General features: G+C 41.9%; 1 protein-coding gene across 1 annotated transcript in view; it reads left to right on the forward strand.

Annotated features, from left to right (window-relative positions):
- The window catches only part of HMCN1 (hemicentin 1), a 5,606,893-nt gene that overhangs the window by 4,739,914 nt on the left and 846,904 nt on the right, over window positions 1-20,075 (forward strand). Inside the window, exon 77 of the mRNA XM_044085314.1 lies at window positions 19,026-19,190. Within this exon, the coding sequence (XP_043941249.1) occupies window positions 19,026-19,190 (165 nt within the window). The remainder of the gene's footprint in view (window positions 1-19,025; window positions 19,191-20,075) is intronic.

Genomic DNA, 20,075 nt, shown 5'->3' on the forward strand with positions numbered 1-20,075 from the left:
TAGATGCTGGATGGAGTTTGTATAATTTTGACTTAGCTTTGTGGGAAGGTTTAAAAACCTGTATTATGGATAGTTTATATAGACTTGAGGTAGAAGTAGTAAAGAGATTAGGGGAGATAGTAAAAGATGAAGTAGTTGGATATATGTTGTAAGAGTCAGAAGTTGGGGAACATAGGAGTGGATCAGAGAGATTAGAGTGGTAAGAGGTGGAGATAGAGAGAATAAGGAGTAGTGTAGAAGATATTAGAAAATAATACATGTTGGAATAAAATATATTTTGACCAGTGGTTAGGCATTTTGTAATGGGGCTCATACACTGGTCATTTTATTGACTTCCTTACTTTGCTTTCTGAATTCAGCAGCTTCTGCCATATGCTGCCAATCAGTCAGAGCCTTATAATGCAGTCTTATACTGGAAACAGACTTGGCTGCCTCATGCTTTGCAAAGTATCTGTCTCAGAATGCTTGACCACCAAACTGTTGACAGGTAAGGTTAGTCACATCGTGTGCTGCCTGACAGAGGTGTAGCTAGTGTGGGGCGAAAAGGGCAGTTGCCGCTGGTGCAAGATGTCAGGGGAATAATCGCCATTACTGCTTTTAACTCTCCCCATCTGTGGTTTTGTTCATTGTTGTTATTACTGGGTAAAGTGTTCTTTACTGTTTCTATTAGGATCACAGTTACAGTCTACAGTTTCATTGGTAAAAGGTTCCACCAGAGATGCTTATTCATGAATTTACCATTGTATTTCGGGGGGGGGGGGTTGATTTTTCTGTGCAGCTATTTTAGATGCTGGTAAAAGTTGGAGGTGAATGTGGTAGTCCTCTCAGCTGTGTTAATTTGCCTCAGATTATTGGGAAATTTGCCTAGCTCTTCTATACCATGAAGTAGGTTTGTCTGGGAGAAGTTACTAAAGATGAGCTGATTTGTGGGTGGGGGTGGTATAGTAACTTTCCACTCTAAATGTAATGGTTAATTCAGGAATAAAACTCTCTGGTGAACTTCTACGTTGACAAACTGTCCAATAAAGGAGGAAAATAAAAGAAGTTATATGAAATACCCATCTGTCCACATCAGTACCTCACTGAAGCATACTATAGCAGATATCTGATCTGTGATCATATCTAACCAGGGATGGGAATGTGTAGGGTAGGGTACAGGCTGGAACTAGGTTGGTAAGGACCAGATCAGGCATGTTAAGAGTCTCTAATAGGTAGTATCTGATGTTGTTAATCTTCATTCATTCCTTACTGATGGGTGTCGGTTCCGTCCTCGGAACTGAGTCAGGCTTATACAAAGCTCGTGCCAGCCAAAAAACTCTCGAGCTAAGCTTACCCATAGTGCCTCTCTCCCTGTTACCTCAGATCTCGTTTGCCACATAGTAATCAAGACGTGTCAAGCCAGCTCTAAGCTAAGTGATTTAGAACTTTTTTACTATTAAAACCTCTTTTGATAGTGTTTCCTTACTAATATTGTAGTATTTTACTTTATTAGTTAGTCACTAGTTTCTATACCTGTTTAAGTGCCTTTTTTCCCCTTTTTCTTACCAGTTTTGGGTATTCTTAGTACCATCGCTGTTACAGGCCTTTCCTCCTCTACCATCTAAGGTAATTCTTAATACCATTGTTGGTATTCCCTTTTCCCCCTTTTTTCTCCTTTTTATCTATCTAGATACCTATCCAAAAAAATAAATGTCCGTTTACAGATTGATCTGTTTTGATAATGATTGTGTGTGTGTGTGTGTGTGTGTGTGTGTGTGTGTGTGTGTGTGTGTGTGTGTGTGTGTGTGTGTGTGTGTTTGTGTGTGTCTGACCTGTTTAGTGTGACACCTCTTGGATTGCCCTACTCTGCTATGTCAGAAAAGAAAGGAACGACTGGATTTAAACAGTGTGACCAGTGGGGTCGTAAAATGCCAAATTTGGATGCCCATATCTCTTGCGTTTACTGCCTGGGTGTTCCTCACTTATCTGTATAACTGCCATGCAAAATTTGTAAGGGATTTAGTTCACGCACTTTAAATGAGAAACTAAAACAATGAGTGAGAAAGTCACACCGAAAAAAAAACTGTAAAAACTAAATGAAAACTCCAGCCAAGCTGGAACTTCCAATGAGTAACTTCTCACACTTCTTGAATCAGAGGCCCATGAGATATATACAAATGACCCTTATGGACACCAGGTGTTTCAGCTAATTGGTGATTTCTGAATGCCCATGGCTTGTTTCATAGTTTTAATGGACAATTTCAGGTGAATAAAGCCAAAACCCCACTAGCTGTGGGTATGCATATTTCAACCTTGTTATGACCTCATCAGCACAGCACAAGCAGAGTGTTTGACTAAGCATAAGAAACACAGGGCTGTTATAACCAGCTAATGTCCACCAACATTAGGGTGACTGCAAAATATCCCAAATAACAAACTAAAACAATGAGTGAGAAAGTCACACAGAAAAAAATAATCTGTAAAAACTAAATGAAAACATCAGCCAAGCTGGAAGTTCCAATGAGTGACCTCTCGAACCTCTTGAATCAGAGGCCCATGGGATATATGCAAATGACCCTTATGAGCACCAGGTGTTTCCACTAATTGACGATTCTGAATGCCCATGACGTTTTAATGGACAATTTCAGGCCAATAAAGCCAAACCCCAACTACCTGTGGATATGCATATTTCGGCCTTGTTATGACCTCATCAGCACAGCACAAGGTCACTCATTGGAAGTTCCAGCTTGGCTGCACTTTAAATGAGAGGCAAAATAAGTTAATCCTCAAGGGTCTTCTGAAAACTCCTTTTTTGAGGCTATTTCTGGGTCACCCCTCCCAAGAAAGAACACAAACAAAGGAGCCATTCCGTTCTTTTGTCACCCCATGGCACTGACAGTAAGTCTTCAGAACCAAAAGCAAAAATTCCAAAATTGACACCAGCAACCTTGGCACCAGGGTCTTAAAATGGTGCCGTCCTCGGTTCCAGGACCTCAACTATCCAGCTCGGTACAAACCATGATACCGATAATGACTACTGTACTGACCATGCCTTTAATTAGTACCTTGATTCCGATTTCCCTATCAGCACCAAAAATAGTTCTCCCTACAGTAGTCTCTTTCCCCCTCCCTGTACATCTTACTGGTCACAAGACCACGGTGTCAAAAGGAGAAACAGTCCCTCGGACCCAGTGTTCCCCCACGGCAGACTCTTTCTTTGGTCAACAGTGTAGCCTCTTCTTGGAGCGGCTTGACTCTCCATCGGGAATATCAACCCACTCCTCCAGGAGCCTCTCAGAATTTGACGTGCTGAGACTTGTGGATCAGCTTCTGGTGGCCAGAGAAATCACAATCCCTGTCAAACCCTCCTTCCCACCCGGAGCCGAGGGTTTTTCTCCACAGATTCCTACATAGACTCCTCCCTCAACCTCCTTAGAGGAATCAAAGCCCCTGACATCAATGCCTATCCCAGTTCCAGCTTCTTCGGTGCCACTGGTAGACATCACTATGGTTTCAGAGCCGACCCTTTGCCCAGCGACTCATTCGGTGCCAAGCCATCCTCGGGATCGTAACTGGACTGTTGGCACCATGACCCCTAATGTGGCGCCCATTTTTTCTGTGGCACTGTCCACTACAGTTACGGTTGTCTTGGCAGCACCAAGTCCTCTTGGGGCTCCTTCCCTGGGAGTGGGCTCATTGGAGCGGGGTGTGACTCTGGCTCTGAGGTTATCCTTCTCAGTTTTGGGGCTCCCATCCCTCTTCGGGCGGGCCAGCTTTCCAGGTGATGGAGAGGGCTTTTGCCTCCGCAGGCCCACAGATGGTTCCCTCAGCATAGGAGTATCGCACATTTACCCCCTCTGGTCCGCAGCTGATGTAGTCCTTCACATTGGGATCTTTGAACCAGCCACTTCTTGTCCTCTGAAGTTCTCATCAGAGAAGACCCTCTTACTGGTTGCGGTTACATCAGCTAGGTGGGTCTCCGAGTTACAGGCAGTTTCCATCTGCCTGCCTTATATGACCTTTCACAAGGATAGAGTATCTCTTAGAATAAATCCTTCCTTTTTATCAAATGTCTGCTCAGACTATAATTTGAATCAATCAGTTGGACTTCCCGTTTTCTTTCCAAATTATGGCAACAAGGCAGAGTACAAATTGCATCAATTGGATGTCCACAAGCAATTACGATTTTATCTTCAAAGGACCAAGGACATTAGAAAATCAGATCAGCTGTTTGTATCCTTTTCTCAGAGCAAGCAAGGCTCATCAGTTTCCAAAATGACTCTTTCAAAATGGCTGTCCAATACTATTACGCATGTTTAGAGTCTCGGCATGTGTCAGTCCCAGGAAAAGTGAGGGGACATTCCACTAGGTCCTTGGCTACCTCCATAGCCTTTCAAGCTAAGCTTCCTTTAGATACTATTTGTGCAGCTGCAACATGGGCTACTCCCCATACCTTCATTACTCATTACAAAGTGGACATGGCCTCTCGGAACAGGGCACCCTTTGGTTCCACGGTACTGAAGTCTTTTTTCCAGTGAGCAACCCAGGATTTAGGTGCTAAGGACGCTGTCCCAACCAGAAAGAAGGAAGGCGAGATGGACAACATTACTTAAAGAAGTTATGTTCTTACTATAATGTTCCATGTTTGTTGTCCTTTATCTCACCTTCCTTCTTGCGTCCCTCCCTCCTTCCCCCATCCTGGATGATTGAGAGGAATTTCCCTTTTGGCTGATCTGGCTGAGTTTTCTTTGCTTTTCAGTCTTTGGTATTCTCCTTGTCACCATGGTTTTCCTCTTGTTGTCGGTACAAGGAGCCTTTATTGTTTAGTTACCTCTTTTATTGGGTAATTCATTATTTTTCTATCTAGTGGTTAGTTCTCAAACGAGATCTGGGTAGCTACCGCTATGCATGCTGGGATAAGGGATTAGCCTCAAGCCAGTAAGGACTCTTCGAGCTTTTGAAGTGGCCGAGTCGGAGCCGAGATTGGCTCCGAACCCAACCAGAAAGAAGGAAGGCGAGATAAAGGACAATAAACATGGAACGTTATGGTAAGAACATAACTTCTTTTTTTCAGTTTGTGCCAGTGCATAGGTATTTAACTAATTCTAGTAAATGCTGATTATATCCATTATAGCAGTGTCAATGACTCTACAGTTAACAACTTGCCTTTGGTGCAGAAGGTTGTGAGTTCTATTCCTACATCAGGTAGATTGATTGCTGACATTGCAGTACACATAAATTGGGTGCTGCATTTATGAGTGTGCCATCCTTCGGATGAAACATTAAACCGACTCCTCATCTGCTTGATTTGGATATAAAAGATCCTATGGCACCTATTAAAAAGTATAAGGGAAGTTCCCTAATGCCCTGGCCAAATTCCCTTATTATTATAAATATCACTTCAGGTCTCCCCTAAAAAGAGTGTACTAGCCTAGTTGGATAGATAAATAAATAAGTAAAGGGTGCAAATGTGTCAGTCAGTCCTTGGGCAGTTGAAGTCCCCTATCAAGAAGGTATTTGGCTTGTTATTTAACATTCTACTGTTATGGAGGCTATTTCCATGATCTGTAAGGGACATAACTGGGGTATGTAGCTAGCAGTGAAGTAATGGCTAGATTTGTAAATTATTATGATTTGGATCTCTAGGAGTTCCATGAGATTATGATGTTTATGACAAGTACAGATACTCCCCCAAGAGTCTGAAGGCGTGATAGGCACTAAACCCTGGTACAGAGAGAGTGCTGTCATTGCACAGAAACCATGTGTCAGTAATCACACAAACATAAATGTGTTCAAGTTGAGGAAGGACTTTAGGTTGTGGCATCTTTCTGTTTATACTCCAAGCATGGAGTATGCATCCACAGACTATCATGTTGTTTTCCAGTAGGGGCCTGTGCCTAAAAAGGCAATGCAGAGTCAGCAAAGCTTTAGCCAACATGAAGTAACATTGATATGAAAAGTATAAGCCATTTCTGGTGAAACAGGAAGTCTTGTCTGTCATCTTATACCAGGCTAACACATACTGGATTCCCTTATGAGACTGTCCTTTGCCAATTGTTAAAGTCAGTTATCTTTTCTTGGACTCTAGGAATCATTCTGGATTAAAGTAAAATACTCAAGAACAGTGTCTTTCCTGCATCTGACACACACATAGTATGCCTCATCGTGTCTCAGGTTCTCCCTGTTGACGGAACATGTCAAGTCATTTCACTCCATGGTGAAAAATCACTAGATCATAGCCATGTTTGTCTTGTTTAAGAGAGTTTAGGGCCCTTCCGAGTTAGTGGATCCTGACACCAGACAAGCAACCTATAGTCTAGGATGTAGAATGCCCTATTCTTTTGAAATCTAGTAAGTGTTGAGTTTATATGCCTACCTACAGAGTCAGCTATGATTAAAACATTTCTTTGTGGATGCAGACTCCATTAGTCTTAGAGGCTTTGGCATGCCTTCCTGGTGACTGTTAAGTGAACTGCAGTATGGATGAGTAGAGAATGAGCAAGCGTCACACTCTCTGGACTAACTTTTGAGCATGAACGTGTGCAAAATTTATGACCATTTAGGCAAGCTTTGTGTCAACAGTGTTTACAGAAAACAAACAGTTATCTCAAAGTCTGATTTTTGCTGACATTATGAAATACCATATTGTTACATACTGGCCTCATTTAATGATTAGAAAAATGGTTTCATCAGGGAGACTGAGCTTGATAGTGTGAACAGAGATATTAACATGTACAGTGCAGATGCCAATATATTACTGTATAGAGTACTGACTTTTCATGTTGACATGCTGTGCTGTATTTTTGTTCCACTATGCAATTTTCCTTATTACTGTATGCAGATTTTCTTTATACCCCGAACATTACATCTGAAGTTGTTAATCTTCTTTCCATTCATCACTGATGGGTTCAGTTCTGATCCCTCGGAACTGAGTCAGATGTTTTACCAAGCTCGCACCAGCCAAAAAAACTCTTGAGCTAAGTCTCTACCCAGAATGCTTTTCTCCCTGCTACCTCAGATCTCGTTTGCTACATAGCAGTAAAGCCGTGTTTTAGCCGAGATCCCAGCTAAGTGGAACTTTTTTTTGATATTTGTGTGAAAAACTTTTGATATCTTCGTATTTTATTAAGCGATTAGTAATTCCAGTGTCTTTTCTTCTGTCTAACCTTGTCTTTTCCTCTACCCATTGTTACCGTTGGTAAACTTTCAAGTACCATTGTTGGTACGGGCCTTCTCTCCCTTACCCTTGTAGTATTTCTTCAATACCATAGCTGGTATTGTCTTTTCTGTCTAACCTATTAGCTTTGACTTTAGTAAGGTGTTTCCTTTTTGTTCTTTACATATCAATGTGTTGCTATATTTGTGACTTCTTTGAACGGTGTTTGACTTTGTTTTAGCTGGATTATACAGTTGGCCTGTGGTGTCTTTCTAGCAAGATGTCAGATAAGAAGGATACTTCAAGTTTTAAGCATTGTGCTTCATGTAATGGCATGTTACCTAATAGTGATTCTCATGATGACTGTGTATACTGTTTGGGAGGGTCTGTATTACAACGTTGAACTAAAACAACTTCGAACGTTGTAATATTGAACCCTAAAGTCCGAAAGTGGAAAATAGCGAAGCCAAGGCACATCGACTTTTTTCACAGGGAAAAAAAATTGGTGGGCCATTTTTGGGCCTTTGCTATTTCCTTCACTGTGGTGCAATCTTGGAGTTGGGATATTTAAGATGGGGGTGTGTGGGGGCAAAGCCCCCCACTTCAGTTTAGGTTTAAGTTTTTTTTTTTTTGTCACAGAACAGTGATTTTTTTCCCTGGGAAAACAATTGCTGTTCTGTGGTTTCGGTTTTCTTGGGTTTCGAAGATAACGGATCAATATTACAATGATTGCACTTATGTAAGTTCGACATTATGACCCTAATTGGGAGTGTCCCACCTTTTGGTGCAGCCTCTGTGTGACATTTGTCAGAGTTTCAGTCAATGCACTCTTAATGACCCCAAAAACAAACTGACCCTGAAAGGGTTACTCAAGTTTCCCTTCTCACAGGCCATTTCTGCGATGGAGATCTCAACCCATCCTACTAAGGACAAAAACAGATCTCACTCTGTTCCTTCTTCACCATTGGGTGATTAGAGCAAGTCTGTGAAATCAAAAGTCCCAAAGTTATCTTCGGAGCCTGTCGGAACACAACGTGGTGCATCTTGTGGACCAGCTGTTGTTGGCCAGATGGATAGCCCACACTTTTTAAGACCCATCCACTTGCAGGACGTGGGTTGACTTATCCAAGGACTCCATCTTACACTCCTCCTTCGACCATCTCGGTTCCGAAGCCTTCTGCTCTGACATCCTTCTTGGAACCCATCATCTCGGCGCCTACAGTGCATCTCACTCCAGCTCCGAGTTTGTCCCTTTGGTCTTCGGTTCCAACTGAACAAGTCCTTTCTCAATCTGCGGATTGGGGGATGGGCGCGTCAGTTCAGGTAGAGAGCCGTCTTTTTCCTCGGTTCCATTCTCGGCGTCTTTAGCCTTGTCTGCGCTGGTCCTGCTTGAGGCTCCACCCATGGGGGTGGGTTCATCAGAGCGGGGTGTGACCCCGGTCCCGAGGTTGTCTTTCCTTGGTTCTGGGCTCCCATCCCTCTTCGGGCGGACCTGCCTTCTGTGCGGTGGAGAGGGCTGTTTCATCTGCAGCACTCCTATGATGTCTGAACCACACTTTTCACCCCCTGAGCTACAGCGGTCACAGACCACCCCCAAGAGACACCGGGCAGAGAAGCCGCAGGACACCTCTGTTTGAGGTACCTTCTCTTCTGAGTCCTTCTCAGAGATTCCCACCAAAGAGCCCCCTCAAAAGAAGACGTGCAAAAGTAAGCACATGGACTCACCTCAGGAGTCCTTAACAGAATACATGGACTACGATGATGGTGAGGGGTCCCCGTGGTCATGAAAATGTTAAAATAGAGAGGTGACTGAAAGCTCTCCAACCCTTCATCTGAGGAGTGCATGTTCCTGCAGGCTTTTTGCGTCCAGCCTTCTACCTCTTGGGTGACTCCCCCTGCCGATGAGCTCGCCCAGCCTGGATGCACATTTGTGACATCGCAGACCCCTTCAAGTCTTCCTTTCTGAATGCTCCCATCGAAGCTTCATCCCTTTTTTGCTTCAAAGTGAAGGACACGCTAGCCAGGTGCGAGCAAGATGGAAAGACCCTGTCTGCCATAGGCCTACAGTTTTCCAACCCTCAACGTACCTTCTCCAGGAATCAGAGGAGTGGAAAAATGTGGCATAAAAAATCTCAGGAGCCTTTCCGTGCCACATGTGGTGATGATACCCCCAGGGGCAGAGGAGGTAACAATTCCGGAAGACACCCCTATAGAGGCAGAGGGGATCCTCATAACCAAGGCTCCAGGGATTCCTTCTCTGGACAGCCTTATCAGCTCTCCTGAGGAGCAGCCCGATTGCTTACCTCTAGAAGCAGTTGGGGGTCATTTCTCTCTGCACCAAGCTGCCTGGCAATCTATCACCACCGATCGTTGCAGAGTATCATCACCAGAGGTTACACCATTCCCCTTTCTTATCAGCCAAATCTTTCAAGAAAACTTCCCGATGTTCCACCCAGTCAAAGGGAAGAAGCCGCTTCAGAGATTATAAAGCTGTCTCAAAAAAGAGTCATCCAACCAGTCCCACCAGGCCAGCGTGGATCTGGATTTTACTCGAGATTCTTTTTGGTGCCAAAAAAGACAGGGGACCGGAGACCTTTTTTGGATCTCAGCAGATTAAACAAGTCTGTCACCCAAACCAAATTCCGGATGGTCATGGTTCAGTCCATTCTTCCCTTTTTAAGAGAAAGCAATTGGATGTGCTCTATAGATCTCCAGGATGCATATTACCACATCAAGATGGACAAACACTCCAGGAGTCCTCTTCACTTCCGGCTAGGGGCCAGTCATTATCAGTTCCATGCCCTGTCATTCGGTCTCTCTACAGCCCTCAGAGTGTTCACGAAATGTATGGCAGTGGTAACAGCTCACTTGAGATTAAAAGGATTCCGGATGTTTCCATATCTGGAGGACTGGCTCCTCACCGCCCCCACCGAACATCTTCTGGTAACAGCACTGCATCAGACTCTCTCTCTCCCTCTCTCTGGCAAAATTGTTAGGAATAACGATACATTGGGAGAAATCAAACCTTAATGCTACACAACAAATAGAGTTCATTGGAGCAGTGTTCAATACCCAGTCCTGTCTGGTATCACTCCCAATTCACAGACTCCATCGACAGAGGCTTCAACTCTGGGGATACTCTCTCAAGCACAAGTCTCAGCAAGGAAAATTCTTCAGGCCCTAGGCTCTATGGCAGCTTCAGTCCCAGTAGTGCCTCTAGCAAAGCTACATATTCGGATCTGCAATGGCTCCTTCTTTGTCAGTGGTTCCCAAACTATCATCCCCTCAGTTACCAGATTTGAATAACCAACTTCTGCAAATAGGACCTCCTTTGGTGGATGAAACCAGATGTAGAACTTTGGAGTCGCCAGTTTCAATCCCCTCAGCCCACAGCCATTGTGACAACGGATGCTTCCCTGATTGGGTGGGGGTCCATTTCCAGGGAAAGACTGTCCAAGGCACATGGTTCACCGCGGAGGCCCACCTGCATATCAATGTTCTGGAACTGAGAGCTGTGCTGTTAGGGTTGCAGGCCTTCCATATGGCTCTCGCTTCCGAGACAATTGCAGTTCAGTCAGACAGTATGTCAGTGGTCTGGTACATCAACAAGCAAGGAGGAACCAAGTCATACTCCCTATGTCGAGAAGCCATGAGAATTTGGCAGTGGGTGATAGCTTCCAACCACTTTCTGATAGCAATGCATATCCCGTGGAGCTCCAAAGTGATTGTGGACAAACTGAGCAGATGCATCCTCATGCCTCACGAGTGGTCTCTCAACCCTGAGGTGGCGTCAGAAATCTTCAGCCACTGGGGCCAGCCTTGCTGAGATCTTTTCAGTTCCCCATCAAACAACAAGTGCAGCAGTTATTTCACCCTACTTCCCCTAGAGGGGGAGTCACCAAGGGATGCTCTGATCCACAATTGGCCCATGGGACTTTTTTACGCTTATCCTCCCATTCCCCCTGATTCCCCAATTTCTACCCAATTTCTAAAGAAAGCTCTTCGGTTGAGATGCAAGATGATCCTCATAGCCCTGTTCTGGCCTTGACAAGTTTGGATCCCCTTCCTTCGGCCTCACCTAGTATACCCGCCATGGATTCTAGACCCTCTGCCAGATCTGATTACTCACCCCCAAGAGTTGAGTCACCCAAATCTCTCCAGTCTCAAGCTGACAGCTTGGTTACTCCACTTCCACTAGTAGCCAGGCAAGCTAATCTCTCCTCGCTTGTTCGAGATATCATTCTGGCTTCTCATAAACCATCCACCAGAAGACTGTATCAGGTTAAATGGAAAAGGTTCTCAATCTGGTCCAAGGATAACATGCTAGACCCATATTCAGCCCCAGTTACTGCAGTGCTTCAATATTTGGCTAAGTTTTTTGATAATGGAGCCTCTCCCTGTACCGTACGAGTACATCTAGCAGCAATTTCCAATTTCCACAATGGTATAGATGGCACCCCTCTTATCTCTTTACACCTTTGCAAGCCTTTCCTCAAGGGGACCTCTCATATCAGGCCTCCTGTCAGAAAGCCCGTGGAACCATGGAACCTCACTCTAGTCCTTCAGTCTTTGACCCATAAACCTTTTGAACCTGCTGCAAAGTGTGACCTAAAGTTTTTGTCTTGGAAATCCTTGTTCTTGGTAGCCATTACGTCTGCCAGAAGAGTCTCGGAGCTGCAGGCATTGTGTATCAAAAGGCCCTATCTGGTCTTCCATAATCACTTCGGACGAATCCATCCTTCCTTCCCAAAGTTGTTTCTGAATTCTCCATAAACCAGACCATTGACCTACCAGTGTCAGTGTTCCTTCCGAATTTTGCCAGTAGAGGAGAGTACTACCTTCACTCCTTAGACGTACATAGACAATTGAGATTTTACCTAGACAGGACCAAATCTATCCATAAATCTGAACAGCTTTTCATCTCCTTTTTCTGGGCCCAGAATGGGAGAGGCTGTTTCCAAGGTTACGTTATGAAAATGGCTAAGGGACTGCATACATTTCATCTATTCCCTCAGTAATGAACCTATGCCAAAAGTTAAAGCTCACTCCACTAGATCTATGGCAACATCTGTAGCTTTCCATTCCAGGGCCTCCATGGATGACATCTGCGCAGCAGCTACTTGGGCTAAGCCTCATACCTTTATCAATCATTACAAATGGATTTGGTCTCCAGAGGGAGAGCTGCCTTCGGCTCAGTGGTACTCAGGAATGTTCTTCCGTAAGGGCCACCCATGGACCTCAAGGTAGCTTGGGATTCTGTCCCATCAGTGATGAATGGAAAGAAGATTAACAACATCAGATAAAGAAGTTATGTCATACCATAATGTTCCATCTGTGTTGTTCATCTTCTTTTTTTCATCACTTCCCACCCTCCTTCCCCCTCCAAAGGCTACTGGGGGATGCTTTGGTTCTAAGTGGTGCCCTAGGGTATTTGCGCAGAAGTGGCCTTGGCTTTACTTTTCTCTAGCAAACTCGATCTGTGGTAACAGGGAGAAGGGCATTCTGGGTAGAGACTTAGCTCAAGAGTTTTTTTTTACCTGGCGCTAGCTTGGTAAAAAGGCTGACTCAGTTCTGAGGGCTCGGAATCGAACCCATCAGTGATGAATGAAAGATGAATAACGCAGATGGAACGTTATGGTAATACATATCTTCTTTTTATTTCTCTATTGTTAGTTAATAACTGTTGCAGTAAGTGTTCTTAGATGTACTGTAGTGGAGCTTTTCTCCCCAGGCCTCCACTAAAAATGGACTTTTTGCCCAGTTGGACTTTCGCGGTAAACAAATGTAAAGTAAATAAAATAATAAAATTAAGAACATTTTAAAGGACAATTGGAAGATCTTGCAAAGTAATACTTTAAGTTGGTTCATTCAATACCTGTGTTTTTAATAAAATGTTTCAACAGTTTTTTAAAGAGTAACTTTAAACCGGCGTACTTTTATTAATAATATGAAAAAAGGGTACTTACGTATTAGCGCAACCAGATTTTCGCTGTTGCGGTAATATGAATGCTGGCATGAAAACGAGTGTGGTAATTAGTGCCACTTGTTATTTTGCATCTTTACTTACAACAAATAGGTTTAGCTTACATTCAGGAAGATAAAACAACTGTGAAAGTCTTCTTCCTGTTTTGCGTGCTTTACACACGCACGGTTTAATTGCCTGGGCTGCTGTGTATGTTACTGTCGAAAGGAGTGCTTTTCTGTTATCAAGATGGAATGCTGAAAAGAAAAACACGGGGAGACCTGGAGAAATGCTTTTTGGTAGACTATTTATCAAAATTTACAAACAGACTTGAAAGGAGGAAAACTTTTTTTTTTTAAATAGAATCTTGCAATAACAGTAAAAGGTTTGCCAAACTGATGATATTGCATTATGCTGACATGTAGGGTAGTTTGGTATGTGAGAAGTTGACAGTGGTGCTTTGGCTACTTGTAATTGTGATAGTGCTATCCTCGGACAAACGGAGATTGTGTTTCAATGATTACGGCTAAAAAAGATGTGGATTTCTCATTCGCTGTTGCACTCTTTCTGTGTGTGGAGAGAAAGTTGTCAGCAATTGTAGTCACATCTTCGTGAATGTAAGCCAAACTTATCTGTTATAAGTAAAGACGTAAAGTAACAACTTCCGCTAATTCCCACACTCGTTTTCAGGCCAGCATGCAGTTAAACATTACTTTTTCCATGTTTAATCGATAATCCTGCCTCAAAAAAATTCAGTGTGAAAGAAAACAGTTAATGTGACATTTTCAAGTCAGTATTGGTAAAATGTACACATCTGGAAGCAACCAGTATTATCTCGAAAATCTGGTTGCGATAATACGTAAGTACCGAAAAAAGTTACAAATGCCTATGGATTTTGCAGCCATTGTCTCTTTTTATCTACTAATTCATATATATATGCTTTTACCCTATGAACAAAATGTCTGGAGCAGATGATCACTACAGTTTTAATTTGACTTCTGTGATTTACGTAGCCACATGCAGGGCCGGCCATAGCTGAAATGGCACCCTAGGTGAAGTATTACTCCAGTGCCCCTTAAGCCCCACCCGCACAATAATCATGAAAACTCTTATAAGCCACACTCACAGGTAGGTCACTCCCCAAGAAAGCCACTCCAGTCATTTCCTTCAGTTATTTAAATGCATAGGAAGAAAAGATACAGTGTAATGTAGTTAAACTGCAAGTGAAGGACGGTGGAATTTTCATTTAATACATTTGCTTCATCTGTTGCTCCTTCACACATATTTTACTATAAAAGTCATGTCCTCAGAAAATAGAAGCCCATGTGCCTTGTTTCAAAGGGTTGCTTAAGTTAATTTAAACAGCTTAATTTACATAGTCCAGGTAGGCTGTATGCACAGATTTTCTGTCGTCCAGGGCCTTGGTGACTGTCTCAAAGAAGTCCATCAGGTTTAACAGGCATGATCTCCCTTTGAGAAATCCAAACTGAGTAGGGTCAAGTGTTTGGAGATTATCTACATCTTTTTTTGATAAAGTCCTTGATGATTCACTCCATGGTCTCACAGATAAGGCTAGTCAGGCTAATAGGTCTATAGTTCCTGGGGTCAGTGGAAGCACCACCTTTGTGCAAGGGAATACTGGTGGCTGTTTTCTATTCAGCTGGTATGAAGCCAGTGCTTAGACTATGACTGAAAAGAGTACCCAATGGTGTTGCTAATTCATGTTGGAGCCCATGTAGGACGCAGTCTGGGATGTTATCAGGTCCCATAGATGCTGTGTTTTTGGCCTTATAGAGGGCATTTACTACCTGTTCTTTAGAGATACAAGGTAGTGGACAGGTGGAACGGATGTCATGGGATACATGTGGCGGGGACAGGGGAGTGAAGTTTTCACAGAACCTGTCAGCCAAAAGGTTAGCCATGTCCACAAGCTCAGTATATGTGGTATCATTAACTACCAGTTCTGCACAAATCTGGGTCTTTCCTTTTAGGGTGCGGATGTAACTATAGACTGCCTTCTGGTTGTGCTTTATTGAAGAAGCTACTTTGGACACACATTTTGCGTTGGAGAATTTTGCAGGAAGTCTCATTTGCTTGTCTAAACTGAGGAGGGAGTGTTTCCAGTTTAGGAGGGCTTGCTCCCTCTTATTCTTAGCAAGAGGCAAATAAATATTCATCAATTTATTTATCTGTTACCTGCAGCATGTTTCCCTGGTAGGCAAGCTGCTGCAAGGACCCTTTTCAGTCATGATCACGAGCATTTCATACACACGATGCAGATAAGGTAGTGCAAAAAGTATAACACAGTATAAGAAATACAGACACAATTGTAAACATTTTGCAATTAAGTATACAATAGTGTTTCTTAAAAATATACAGAAAAGGGTAGCTTGGGTTTCATGAGCCCAATGATCATGCAATAATAAGCAGTTAATAGTATTACATAACAACAAATCAACCTGTAGTACAAAAAAGATGTTAAGCAAAATCCTTTCATCATGACACTTATTGTTAAAGTGTTTAGCAAGACTTGCATAAAAAAAAGAGAAAAAGAAAAAAGAGTTTGGCAATGTGACATGCCATTGGCAGAATGAGAAAATTAAACTGCATTGCTTATAGCATCAACAGCTGCACAGAGTTGATTCTTTACTATAATTACAGTTCTCCCACTTCACAACTACTCAAAACAGCAGAAATGTTGTCCTCTTCTATAACTCTTTCAGTGAAAACTTCGAACAAAGTACCTGCTTGGTGCATAAGTTAAAAGTTAACTTGTCCCTGTCTGCAGCTAAATCTTCTGTACATTACTTTCAATAATGAGGAAAAGAATCATTCCATAAAACACTGCCTCACGTCTTTACAGACCAGCAATACATTTTCAGTATGTAATTCAACTAATTCAGTCTACATTTGCTTACAACTTCAGCTTCCCAATAAATGCCACTTCTTGGGTGTAAAAAAAAAAAAAAACTGAAACTGGAAGTTTATATCATTAAATCACTATATTTAAGAAGTTTCTGTCTACGTTACTACTTTTATCCCTGTCATGGTAGTATGACGTTTTAAACAGTAGCATAGTACTGATGTTCTAAACAAAGTACTAAAGTTATATTAGAGTACTCAACATCTCGCAATCAATACTGAAAACTAAACTTTACATTGAACTCTGCAAAATTTACATCGGAATGCTATAGCTGATACCCATCACTGTACTTTTTTACCACCTAATAAACTATGTGCTACAAGACTCAACATGCAGACAGTCCAAAAGTGACCATTTTTCTGGTTCTGGCAACATGAAGCAACCAATTTATCCAGGTGATCATTTCTTACTAGCAAACTACCCAGTATCAGACAACCCGTACTACAAAGGCAATCACCCAAAGTGAGAAATTTGACAAACGTTGCACTCCGCACATATGAAAGACAGAATTGTTTAATACACTACAAAACACCCATGTATGAATGCCAGACACCAGATCTGCAACCATACACTGCTACACCCTAGCAAGCAAGGCCCAAGCCGCATGGCTGGATTGGTTATGCAGTAGAATGGGGGAGGGAAGATGTATACCAGCAGTGGCTAAATTCCCACCACCTCCCTCGGGCCGCCCACCTGCCCCATGACTAGCACACAGCTCAATAAGTCACCCTTTCTGTGGTTTATATTACCTGCCAGGCCCTGCAGAAAACGTTGGCAAATCATCTGCTTTAATCCCTACCAGCTCTATAGACTGACCCTGCAACAACTCCACCATAACTCTTTCTGATAACACCAAAAGCCACTCTTACAGTTGCTTACTTTCCTCAAACTAAGCGTAGGGGAGGAGGGGAAATAGAGCCTTTCTGAGGAGGGGAATAGAGCCTTTCTAAACCAAATGTCCAAACGTGTCGTGGCGTACGCATGTTCATGTTCCTACTTACAGCAGACTCTTGTTGTAATGCGAAGCAAAGGTTTTTTTTTTTTAAAGCATCCTGGCCAACCTGCAGCTGTAAGTGGAGGGCGCTTACCCCCCTCCCTCATGGTTCCGACTTCCGGTTACACTTCAGCAGGGCACCCAAGAAGAGCACAAACTTTGTTAATTAAAATAAATACATACATAAAAAATACTTACATAAATAAAAACTGCACCCTTTAAGAGGCTGGCCTGTATGGCACCCTAGGTGGTCGCCTAGTTCGCCTATGCCTAAGGCCGGCCGTGGCCACATGTAAAGCTTGTGGTGCTATATTTCCTGAGCAGTGTCAGTGACACAATAGGTAAGTACACTCATCTTTGTTTCAGAAGGCTGTGGGTACTGTTTCCACACCAGGTAGATCAATGGCTGATACTGCAGTACAGCTTAAGGGGAGTCCTGTACTCCTGGGTTTTCCATCTATCGGATAAAATGTTAAACTAAGGCCCTGTCTGTCCAAGTTGGTGGTAGCTCAGCTGGATGTAAAATATCCAATGGCACCTAGCAAAAAGGGAAGGGAAGGTTACTGATTGCCCTGGCCAAATTTTCCCATGTAGTATAAATGCCACTTTGGGTATTCCCTGAAAAGAGGCTACTAGCCTAGTGGGGCTAACCCCTTTGTGTGGAAGGCTTCTACAAAACTAAATGAGCACATACACTACCAGGAAGTTGTCTCATAATATACTTTACAATTTTGTTATTTGTTCTGCTTTTAAAAATTATCTTTTTTTTTTCCAACACGTGAAATGAGATATTGAGATAATTATTTGGACACTGTGTTAGACAAAAGGGATTTGTTTTTGCAGGTGTCTTTAGGATGAAGTCATCATCCCCCAACAGGTCTAGTGATAATTAGTAATATGATTAGTTGTCTTCGCACATTTTCATTTTTATTTCTTAACCAAATACCATCATTTAAATATTGTTTAATATGCTTATTAACTTATTTTAATTGTTTGAGAAAGCCTTGTGTATTGTAGAAGATGAAACCTGTAGCCATTATTTTTATATATTCTTACAAAGACTTTCAGTGAATCAGCTTATGTTGGGTTTTCCATACTGCAGAGTTGAGGCTTTTTTGGTGACGGGACTGTTCGTTTCTGCATATCTTCTTGTTGCTAGAAACAGCTTTCGATGGTGCTAGATATCACATAATGATGCATACCTACTGTGTAGCTATATTGTGGACCGCCATGTAGGACAAACTAGTGATCCATCAAATATTGGTATGAACAGAGTAGATAGATCAGGCAATCTCTTTCTACTGCAGATTCTTATCTTCAGTAGTATATTGATTTCCATTTCTTTATAACAGCTCATCCTAACTGTAACACTTTTTGTTATGAGATGGTATTTAAAGTGTTAGAGGGTAGTTTTAATTTTGAAATGTGTACTGCACAGTCTGCATAATAAATCACCATGTTAGCAGGTAAGTATGCTGAGTATATTCAGGCAAGCATTATTCTAAATTGAATGTAAAGTATTACAGTTATTTGTGAGATAGCACTATTTTTCTTAATAGACTTCTCAAAGTTTCATAAATTTTAGTCTTTTTAAATATAGACCTCACCAGTTTTTAACTGTGATCATATTTTGTCTTTGCAATTAAGATGGGGGAAAGGATAATAGAAAATGCAAATTCCAAGTGACCTATTGAAAAGAATAGTGGTATTCTTTCTCAGACTTGTCACCGCAGTAATCACAAGTACCCCAGCATGCATTTTGGTGTAGGGAGTACTTTACTGCTTAATGAGCAACAGAGCTAAGTATGTGCTTTTAAATCAGAGACTAAATGCTGAAAGTAAGATAAATGTATTTTGTTTTCTGTGATCTGCTTACAAGCATTAATTCATTATGATGTCTCTTGGGTAGTGGTTAGAAGTTGTGCAGGTTTTTACATTTCTGTGAATATTATAATTCAGACTTGCAGCTGTATATTTCATTAACAATTATGGCTGTGTTCAATTTCTGTAGTCCCACCTTCTATTGCTGATGAGACCACAGATCTGCTGGTAACAAAGCTGTCTCCTGCTGTAGTAACATGTACTGCTGCTGGTGTCCCTAAACCTACTATCAGCTGGATGAAGGATGGACGTCAGCTTCTTCCTAAGGGAGAAGATTACATCATCCAGCCAACAGGTAATCATGGCATACCACAATTCAGTTATACTTAACTTCAAGATTAATATCATCCACCTAACAGTTAATCATGGCATACTGTATTTCAGATGTATTCAACTTCAGTAAGTTTTGTAATTCACCTGTAAAGGTTAGGATAATACAGTTCAGGTTTTAAATAAGTAAATGTTTTTTTTTAAGTTTGCTTGTAAACTGAGCAAATAGGTTAACAAACACATGGGCTTATTCACTTACATTCCTGAACTTTCTTCAGTGTCACAATGACATTTAAATGACAAACCCTACTGAGCAATCTGTGTTTCACAAGTAACTTGCTAGATTTCATTCTTTTTTACGAAAATAATTTTACTGGTTGTTTTATTTCGCCAATATATAAAAGCAGTTTCTTACTTTTACAACTTTTGTCACAACACAAATCATATTCTAGAGTTTATACATTTACATCTGGCAGTTGGTACAAAGGTCAAGGTTGCAAGCTGTCGTTCCTGTGGTATAGGGGTTGATTCCCTCAGCCCTGATTTGTGTCCTTTGTGACCATGAGCAAGTCACTTAACCAGACATTGCTCCTAGTTTGTCCCTGAAAAGGGACTATGTGTCCAGTGGGTGTTCCTGGTTAACAAATAGGATTTTTTTATTTATTATTGTTATTATTATTATTATTATTATTATTATTATTATAAACAACTATTTCCAAACATGTAAGTATAACTAGTTGACTACTTGTTCAGTAATGTTTTTCAGGGACTTTATTGATATTAGCGCTTTCATTCTTTTACTTATAGAACTTCATCAGATGATGAACTAGCTAACTGATTAGTTAATTGTCAAATTAGATGTTCTGTGCTGTTGGATGTGAGACTAGAGTAAAACAGTTCTAAGCATGTT

This window comes from Protopterus annectens, chromosome 10.part0, assembly GCF_019279795.1.
Source record: "Protopterus annectens isolate FY-2018-M chromosome 10.part0, PAN1.0, whole genome shotgun sequence".
NCBI lineage: Eukaryota > Metazoa > Chordata > Ceratodontiformes > Protopteridae > Protopterus > Protopterus annectens.